The 9,803-nt window shown below is 49.9% G+C and overlaps 1 protein-coding gene across 2 annotated transcripts; it reads right to left on the bottom strand.

Moving 5' to 3' along the window:
- Positions 1-1,609: 1,609 nt before the first annotated feature.
- On the bottom strand, positions 1,610-9,557 carry ZNF416 (zinc finger protein 416). Of its 2 annotated transcripts, XM_011932376.1 has the most exons (4): positions 9,302-9,557; positions 8,697-8,738; positions 6,126-6,252; positions 1,610-3,749 (listed from the first exon to the last, which is right to left on the bottom strand). In XM_011932376.1, exons 1-4 carry the CDS (start codon positions 9,332-9,334, stop codon positions 2,167-2,169), a joined length of 1,785 nt encoding a protein of 594 aa, XP_011787766.1. In that variant the 5' UTR covers positions 9,335-9,557; the 3' UTR covers positions 1,610-2,166. The 2 variants fall into 2 exon arrangements, with proteins under 2 accessions (XP_011787766.1, XP_011787767.1); XM_011932377.1 differs by lacking the exon at positions 6,126-6,252 and having other exon boundaries at positions 9,302-9,510.
- Between the last annotated feature and the right edge of the window lie 246 nt (positions 9,558-9,803).

Here is a 9,803-nt window from a genome sequence, read left to right as displayed (position 1 = left end):
TGTGGTGAGCCAAGATCATGCCACTGCACTCCAGCCTGGGGCGACAGAGTGAGACTCCAAAAAAGAAGAGAAAAAGGCAGTATTATGTAAGATACCTGGGGGATAATGATGGACATGCTACCTTGGCGATCTGCCTAACTCAGCCCCTTCCTTGAGAACAGTCCACCACCACAGTCCTGTTAACTGATCTCTGGGGATACCTGACCCAACCAGGCTGGATCAGTAAAGTTTTCTCGCTTGAATTCTGGAATAAGGACCTCAAAGGGCAGAGTGTGCTGGGCACTAGGGTGAGGATTTGTGTTTAAAGGGCCGTTTCTACCCCAGTGATCCCCAGTGCAGACACAGGGAGACCAGGCTGAAGAATGTGAGACCAAAACAGAGAATACAGCAGGACCTGTGGATAGAGGCAGAAGGGCTTGAGATGCCTTTCTCACCAGGCAGGTATGTGCAACAGGACGGAATCAGAGGACTAGGGTCGCCCAAATGGGACACAAATAAATCTTTACCCAGCAAGACCAAAGAGCCCACAGTTCTCCAGCCTCCTATCTTGGTGCAACATCCTCTGGGCCAGGCCCAAATAGCCACATTTCTACCAGGTGAAGGTCAGAGCCACGACCTGGAAAGGCATCAATGCCTGGCAAGTCAGAGACAGAAAGTTGACCTCAGACTGTTGGATATTAGGACCTATTGCTTGGTCACTAGGAAAGTTGCAGAGAGCCAGGACATCTGAGGGTTGAGCTCCAAGTAGGGCACAAGAGCAAAGGACTCTGCCTCTGAAAATGGGGTAATTGTGGCAGAGGGTAACGCCTATGGTGGGGGATGTCATTTCCAAGTTAAGGTTTCTGCTACCCAAGCTCCTGATTCTCTACCTCCCACGTGTCCTCCTGCACTCACATGGAACCATCCCATGGAAGCCTCCAGGTTGCTTGCCTGGCTCCACGCTCTGACAATCACCCTGCAGAATGGAGTTGTTCCCTCTAAGCCAGGCTATGCCTACACTGTCACACCTTGTACAAGAAGACTGTGTTGCGAAAATAAAGACACAGCCAGTTACTAGATGTGTAGATGCACTTTTACCACAGGCACATTTGTCTTGCTACGAGCTCCTCCACTTCCTAGTAATCATACCCAAAATTTCTGTACCAATTACGTCCAATGTTTAGCTCCCATCAGCTTGAGTCCCGCCATCTATGGAATCATGGGCATCAGGGCACGTGGTTCCTTTGCAGAAGCTGGGAAAAAGTTTTGTGTCAACAGTGCTGGGCATTACAGCCTGTGGGAACAATGCCACAAATCCATCTCATCCTCCAAAGCACAGGAGCCTGTCCTAACAGCTGACTTGTCCTCAGAATGATCTCTGGTCCAGAGAAAGTGTAGGGAAACAGGCCAGAAATTAGGACAGTAAAATTATTGCATTGTTTCCTAGGAGGCCTTGGGCAGCAAGGCAAACTGGACTAAAACCAGAATGAGAACTACTCTCTGTCGTTTTATTTTTCCTGCACAGGCCAACGACATTGGGGCCCCACAAAAGCTGTCCATTCCTTTATGGAAGAGCCCAGGTGTGTTTTCCAACCACCTTGCACAGTAAACCAAACCCTAAGACTACACCGATTTAAAAATAAGGCCTTTATTACCACGCAAACCAGAGCAATGTGAGGCAGCCAGTTACTAGGTGGTGACTTGGAGGCTGGAAAAACTACCAAGTGTCGTGTGAGAACAAGAATTTCCATGAAGGGAAGCCTTCCACATCAGCTTCCAGCAGAACCCAGGCTGGGTCCTTCTGGCCAGAACTGGTCAGATATATGCTGTAATCAGTCAGAAAAGAGAAGGAATTCCCCTTAAAGGCTCAGACTGCTCAAGGAATTTCCTCCAAGGAATGGGAGCACACAGGCGTATCTCCCTCTCCCTCGCTTTAGTACGCAAGGGTGACTAATGATTTAACTCCCGCAAAGGCCTCCAGCAGTTTAGAACGTGCAAAGGAGCTCCTGCAAGACACATGTGCCTGGAACTCATGGGAGTCTCACCCATCTGGAGGTCTACCAGTATAAGGTTTAACTTTAGACAGATGGCTCCTTCACAAAGACTCTCTATAGCCATAACACTGAAGAAAGAGATGGCACACTCCCTGCAGGGCTAAGCCTTTTCTCAGGTGTGGAGTTTCAGGAGTTAAACAACGTTAGCTCTTGGGCTGTAGGGTTTTCCGCATTTGCTGCTGTCACGAGGCCTTTCCACAGTGTGAGATTTTCGGTGGAGAATGAGGCCAGAGTGTTGTGTAAAGGACTTCCCACATTTGCCACATTCATACGGCCTTTCTCCCGTGTGAACCACCTGGTGTTGAATGAGGCTAGACTTTTGGATAAAGGATTTCCCGCACTGTCCACAGTCGTAAGGCCGTAATCCAGTGTGAATTTTCTGGTGTTCAACAAGGGTATAGCTTTGTCTAAAAAATTTCCCACATTCACTGCACTCAAAAGGCCTTTCTCCAGTGTGAGTTCTCTGGTGCCGAACAAGTTTGGATTTGAACATAAAAGCTTTCCCACATTCCCCACATACATAAGGCCTTTCTGCAGTGTGAACTTTGTGGTGTTTATTGAGGGTGGTTCTTTGGCTAAAGGATTTTCCACACTCGTCACACTCAAAGGGCCTAGCACCACTGTGAATTAACTGGTGCTGAATGAGGCCACACTTTAGGCTAAACGATTTCCCACACTGGCCACACTCATAAGGCCTTGCTGTAGTGTGAATTCTCTGGTGTACAACAAGGCTGAAGCTTTGTCTGAATAATTTCCCACATTCACCACACTCATAGGGCTTTTCTCCTGTGTGAGTTCTCTGGTGCCGAACAAGAGTGGATTTGGACCCAAAGGCTTTTCCACACTCATCACACTCGTAAGGCCTTTCTCCAGTGTGAATTCTGCAATGTTCAATAAGGTTGGAACTTTGGCTGAAAGATTTCCCACATTTACCACACTCATAAGGCCTTTCTCCAGTGTGAACTCTGTGATGTTTAATGAGGGTGGCTCTTTGGCTAAACGATTTCCCACACTGGTCACACACATAAGGCCTTTCTCCTGTGTGGATTCTCCGATGATCATTCAGATGAGAGGTTTGGCTAAAAGTCTTCCCACATTCACTGCACTCGTAAGGCCTTTCTCCAGGGTGGACTCTTTGGAGCTGAACAAGGGAGTACTCACAGCGGCAGGCTTTCCCACATTTGCTAGATTCATAAAACCTTTTTCCAGTGCAGACTCTAGGGTGAAAAAACGTTTGTTTGTGGCTGGACTCTTTCCTGCATTCACTCCACTTGTAATGACTTATTCCAACATGAAAGGCCTCCTCACACTTGCTGATTTCGTTGGGTTGTTCATAGATAGCAATAGCCTGAGGCTGAAGAACGCCCAAGGGGGCTAGGAAGTCCTTCCCAACCTCAATGCTGGTGAAAGGCATTCCTGACTCAGGGAATAGGCAGCACTGCACAAATGAGGCCTTGTCCACGTCACTTTCCGAGGGTTTCTCTGCACTACGATGCTTCTGTTCCTGGTGAAAGACTGCACATGCCTCAGTCAAGTATGGTTGCTGCCCGGGCAAATCGGTCAGGTGTAAAATGTCGGTCAGGAACGGGACACACATGTCGCAGGACTGAGTCTTCTGGGTGGATGGACTGGCCTCTGGAGTCCTGACCTGAGCTACTCTTTCTACAGAAACACTTTGCTCAGGTGTCTCTTCATCCTCCATCCCATGGCAACAAACTGAAAGCAGAGAAACGCTGATGAAATGCATGTTGACTATGATGGGAGTGTATTAACCATAAAAAAAAACTATTTTCTGAATAATTAATGTTCTGATATCTTAAAAACTTTGCTGGTCTGAGCTCAGGAGTTTGAGACAAGCCTGGGCAATATGGCGAAACCCTGTCTCTACTGAAAATACAAAAAATTAGCCAGGTGTGGTGGCGGGTGCTACTCAAGAGGATGAGGTAGGAGAATTGCTCGAACCCGCGAGGCGGAGTTTGCAGTGAGCCCCAGATCGCACCACTGCACTCCAGCTTGGGAGACAAGATGAAACTGTCTCAAACGTAAAAGAAAACAAAATAAAAAACTTTGCTGGCTGGGGGTGAGCCAACTCTTAAGAGATAGCAAAGGGCTCAGCAAGAAGCATAACAAATACAAAATCAATTCAGAGCCCATACTCTCAATCACATTTTCTTTTTTTTTTTTTTTTTTTTTTTTTTTGAGACGGAGTCTCGCTCTGTCACCCAGGCTGGAGTGAGTGGTGCGATCTCGGCTCACTGCAAACTCCACCTCCCGGGTTCACGCCATTCTCCTGCCTCAGCCTCTCGAGTAGCTGGGACTACAGGCGCCCGCCACCTCGCCCGGCTAGTTTTTTGTATTTTTTTTTTTAGTAGAGACGGGGTTTCACCGTGTTAGCCAGGATGGTCTCGATCTGCTGACCTCGTGATTCGCCCGTCTCGGCCTCCCAAAGTGCTGGGATTACAGGCTTGAGCCACCGCGCCCGGCCTTCAGTGACATTTTCTATGTGACTTGGATGTTTCAGAAGCTAATATTCCTCTGCTCTAATCATCCCAAGGTCAGGCAGCAGACAACGAAGCCTAGTGAGCCCCTTTGCCCCAAAGCAAACTACTCAAATTACCCAATCCCAAACTGTTTATCATGTCTTGTGTTATCTGCAGAAACCCCAGTAAAGGCTGTGGCTTAGTATTTTCCCTTCTCTCTTGTGGCCCTGCATGGCACAGTGCTCACATGCTCTTACTACTGCAGGTGATAAATTCTGATGTCATTAACATTAACCTCTCGGTATTGGCACTCTACCACCTCCATTAACTAAAACCCTGTGGGTACATAACAGGAAAGGGGAAGCACTTTCTCACAGACATCAAGGAAAGAATTCACAGTATTGCTTTGAAGCAACATTGAGGAGCTGAAAGCAGGATAAGAAAGGGGCTGCCTGGCAGTAGTGGGCCTCTAAAGATCACAGAATGGGCAGGCCTCACCAAACACAGGATATAAGGAAGGGGTGCAGCACATAAGGACAGATAGGGTCTCCAATCTACTCCTTTGCCAAATCCTGTGGCAAGATCTTGTCAGCTGGTGGCATGTGTATGCTGTGCTGAAGGTTGGCATTATTCAGGCCCAAGATAACGTAATTGGAAGTGAGTGAGATATTCCAATTGCGATCTTGTGTTCAAGAAATATTTAATGGCATGTGCACAACTCACAACACATTGGGAGTGCGTCAGTGTTGGAAAACATGCTGGGAGGCAGTGCAGAGAAACTGGTGACACATGGAGGGCAGAAAGATGGGGCAGCACGAGGCCAGATGTCCCAGATGAAGTAATAAGCCAGCAAAATGTCAAGGAAGAGGAAGAAAACGTAGAAATGAGGTGTGTCCAGTGGCATTAGCACCAAACTCTGGATGACACAGGGTAAATTCCTGGTAAGATTAGAAAACAGGCTGAGGCTGGATGCCATGTCCTCACCCAGGTGCCACTGACTGAGGCCAGGCTTCCTCTGAAGCCATATTCCCATCTTCACCCTTTCCAACAACCAGGGCTTTCCCGGCACCTCTAGATGTGCCACCACTTGGGACTTGAATGAAGCAAGTCCTAAGGGACAGCTGGGACAGGTGAGTATCCTGCAGTGGCCCAGAGCAAGTCAGCTTCCTTGAGAACACAAGAAAGAAAATTAATATCACACAGATCCTGAAGGAGGTTCTGGCAACAACAGCTCATGGTCCATGTAAATACTGATGAGGAAAATTCTGCAAATTCCTAACACAGGTAGTCAAAGGAAATGTCATCTAGGAGGCAGAACCTGACACACAAAGTACCATGAATATGAACATAGCCACCCAAAGAGGAAGTGAAGAAGTAAACTGAGATGCATTAGGCTGACTCAAGACACCTAACACCCAGACCCATCCCGGTGCGTTTCGGGACAGCAAATGTCAGGGCTGATTAAGGAGTGCAATGATTTCATTCCTTACACCACAGCACATATGCCAAGACAGTGGGGAAGTCGGCAGAGCCCATGGTCCGACAGAGCTGCCTCTGGGGAAAAACAGGATAGACAAAGACCAGGAGACGAGAGTGGTTGTGAGGGCCTTACCCAGCGCAGTTATAAGTGCAAAGTTCTCCAGCATCACATCACGGTACAGGAGCCTCTGAGCCTCATCAAGGAGCCCCCATTCTTCCTGGGAGAAGTAAATGGCCACGTCCTCAAAGGTCACAGAGCCCTGCCATAATGGGGACAGATCTTTCCATGATCAGATTCTCTCCTAGGACCCCAAGTTCATGCCCCCCACGCATCCTTCCCCTGCTTACCCCCAACCCTAAGCCCCACCTCAGAGGCAACACCAAGCCCTGGTGGCACTGATTGCTGCCCTCTCCTCACGGTCTTCCCACAGCACCAACAGGCAGGTGGGCCAGGAAATGCCATTTAAACTCTGGGTCTAGCATATAGGGTTGGATTTTGTCTTGTCAGACAATTCTCCTGGAGTTTCCAAAAGTATGCCTCTCACATACAAGCAATGATGGGGTTAGCCATCATTCTTATATCCTCAATGCCATGGCCATGGGTAGTTCAGTTCACACTTCCTCTCCATATGCACATCACTCTTTGAAGCACACACTCTCAAACAATCTCACTCCCACAGCGATTTCCACCCTGTTGCCCCACACCATAGGCAGCTCTCTGGCATCCCCACGATACTTGGAATGCAACATCCAGAAAGTGCTTGGCAAACTGAAATGAGGTCCGGTGCTACTCAGAGGCTGAATGTCCCCACTGCCAAAGGCAGCCCTTCAGAGCCCCATCCTGCTCTGAAGGCCTCCTTGCCTGACTCTATCCCTTGCTACATCCTCAGTCACCCAGAAATACCTGGGGTTCTGACACCCATGGCCCTCTTCCACTAGTGCTGCACTTGATGTCCTCTCTTAAGTCACAGTCTTTCTCTCCTGTTAACCCTCATTCAAAGTCTGTCCCAGAGGACTCCCACACCTCAGGCCCAGTAACTCTCCCAGATGACCACCTGTGACCCTCAACTTATCCACCTCCCTGAAATTCCTGACACCTCAAGGGTTACCACAAAACCCTGGTAGATAGATCCAGAGTGCTGAGAAAGCACTAGTTCTGGTCTCAGTGTCATCTTGTCTGGATTACTTCCAAGCATTGATCTCATGCCCACTCTTCTCCTAGATCCTTGGCCACTTGCCAGATCATCCTTGCTCTCACACCCTACCATGGCCACTTCTCTCTCATACCTGTCTTTGTGATTCCCACCATGATCAACCACGTCCCCAAGCAGAAGACCCAATGTGACCCCCAACCTCCCTTCCCTGGGCTGGTAACAGCATTACCAGAGTGATCACGATTCCACCTCCTAACTGTGTCCCAAGCTATACCCCTAGGCAAGTAGTGGCCACCTTTTATTTATTTATTTATTTATTTATTTTGAGACGGAGTCTCGCTCTGTCGCCCAGGCTGGAGTGCTGTGGCCAGATCTCAGCTCACTGCAAGCTCCGCCTCCCGGGTTCACGCCATTCTCCTGCCTCAGCCTCCCGAGTAGCTGGGACTACAGGCACCCGCCACCTCGCCCGGCTAGTTTTTTGTGTTTTTTTAGTAGAGATGGGATTTCACCGTGTTAGCCAGGATGGTCTCGATCTCCTGACCTCGTGATCCGCCCGTCTCGGCCTCCCAAAGTGCTGGGATTACAGGCGTGAGCCACCGCGCCCGGCCATGGCCACCTTTTAAATGTCTCCATCCTGAATCCCTCCCCACAGTTCTAGTCCTGTAGGATATACTATCCACTTGATGTCTACACTAACTGTTCTTTGAACCATCTCAGACTCTAAAGATGTCCCACTGGGCCATGTTCAGATGATGATTTAAAAAAAAAAAGTTAAAAATAAAGATGTTCCAAATCAAAATTTCTGATTATCTCTAGAGATAACTGACTCTACTACCAATTTTACAATCCTCGCTAGTGGAGCTTCCGTATTTCCAGCTGCTAAACCCAAACAAGTTGCTTTTACCCCTGAATCCTACTTTTCTATCTCTTGCCTTCAACATCTCAAAATCCAGGCTTCCCTACTTAAAAAATTGTTCTAGAATCCAACTACCACCTCCACAGCCACCACACAAGTCCTGCCACCAGTAACACTCATCTGGACTACTACAGCAGCCTTCTTCACTATCTTCCTATCTCATACCTCACACTCAGCCTGTTCTCTCAGCTTGGCCACACAGGGAAGCTGATGAGACCTGGATCAGGTCACATACCTCCTCTGCCCCCAAACTGTCATTGCTCGTCACACACTCCAGAAGAAACACCCAACAACTGAGAGCCATCTTTTTGTCTGATTCCTGCATCCCAGTGTTCAGTTCCCATGAGAAAGAAAAAAGTTGTAGTTCCCTAAACCAGCTCAGCTTGACCTTCAAGCACTTGCTCATCTGGTACATAAGCCTGAGACAACGTTCCACACCTTACTTTACTGGTTCCCAGCAATAGGAACCGTTCTATACCAGCTTCCAGCCTGGATGTATGACCCTGGGATTGATGTTTGTTCAGGGTTCCTAGAACCAAAGACCCAAAGAGTGCCAAGAGAAGAGTCCCAGAACACAATCTCAGACAAACACTGGGGTCAGCAGCAGTGAGGTCCCGAAACACTCTCCACTCACCTGTGTGAAGCCCATAACTTTAGCTTCTGCAGTCACGGGAACCTGCGGGAAGAGGAAGGCTGTGAGAGGCAGGTAACTATGGTGGAAGCTCCATGGGCTCATGCCTCCTTGTTTCCCTGCGCAGCCCTGGAGACAGGTGACTTGGTGATGACTAAATTATCATTGCGCCTCAGTTCCGTGACTCTTACCTGCTCTGGGACCTTGCACAAGGACTCAACCTCCCTGTGCCTCGATGTTATCCCCCTTCCAGGCTGTTCTAACTCTTAACTTTAGGAAAATTTTCAAAAGTCTAACTCAGACCATGTGCCTCATCCGTTCACAACCACCCATGGCTCTCAGCGTCTTGGAAAGAAAGAGCCTCACTTTGCCATTCCGGCGTGAACGCTCCTGGCTCAATCGCCCCAAGATTCGCAGAAACCGGCCCCTCCGCCTGCCACACCCTCCACAGCCCACCACACCAGGCTTGTAAATGGGAGCCCCACCCGCCACGGCCTCACAGTCCTGGACTCGGGCCGGGCTGCAGGGACGAAAGCAGGCGCCCCTCAAGCAGGGTGTTGGATTTCCGGCGGGGAGGGCAGGTGAGGCCGGGGGAACGTAGCACTCACCGAAGTCGAATCCCTCAGCACGGCCGCCGCCATCGGATTGTGAGCGGAGCGGGGCCGGGAGCGGTGGGCGACCCGGGGCGGGAACCCAGGCACGGCTGCCACCAGCGCCAACGACCCACGGGCTGCAGCGTAGCGGGGCGATCCCCGCCGTGTGCCGGGGGCAGCGTTGCTAACTCAGGAGGCCTGCGCCGAGGTAGAGAACCCCCAAAACCACCATCTCGGAGCGGTGCCGGAAGTTCTGCCTTACCGTTTGCAACAAACGGAGACGGGCCCGATCCTGAACGTTGATTGGCTCCGCGTCTTTGCAGCTTGGCGCTCAGCATTATGGGTAATGTAGTTCTCAGAAGCCCAGGGGTCTGGTGCCCTCCCCGAGATTCACCCGGAACAAGGGCCAACGGGCCGCCCGGAGAGCGCTAGGAAAAGGCGCGACCCCAAGAGCGAGACGGGGCCTTGCCGCTCCTTAAAGGGGCCGCTGGCCGATTTCCGCGGTCCCATACCCAGG

This window comes from Colobus angolensis, unplaced genomic scaffold (assembly GCF_000951035.1).
Source record: "Colobus angolensis palliatus isolate OR3802 unplaced genomic scaffold, Cang.pa_1.0 Scaffold96, whole genome shotgun sequence".
In the NCBI taxonomy this organism is placed as follows: Eukaryota; Metazoa; Chordata; class Mammalia; order Primates; family Cercopithecidae; genus Colobus; species Colobus angolensis.
Note: the sequence above shows the minus strand (reverse complement) of the source record. Positions and strands in the feature narration are given on the sequence as shown.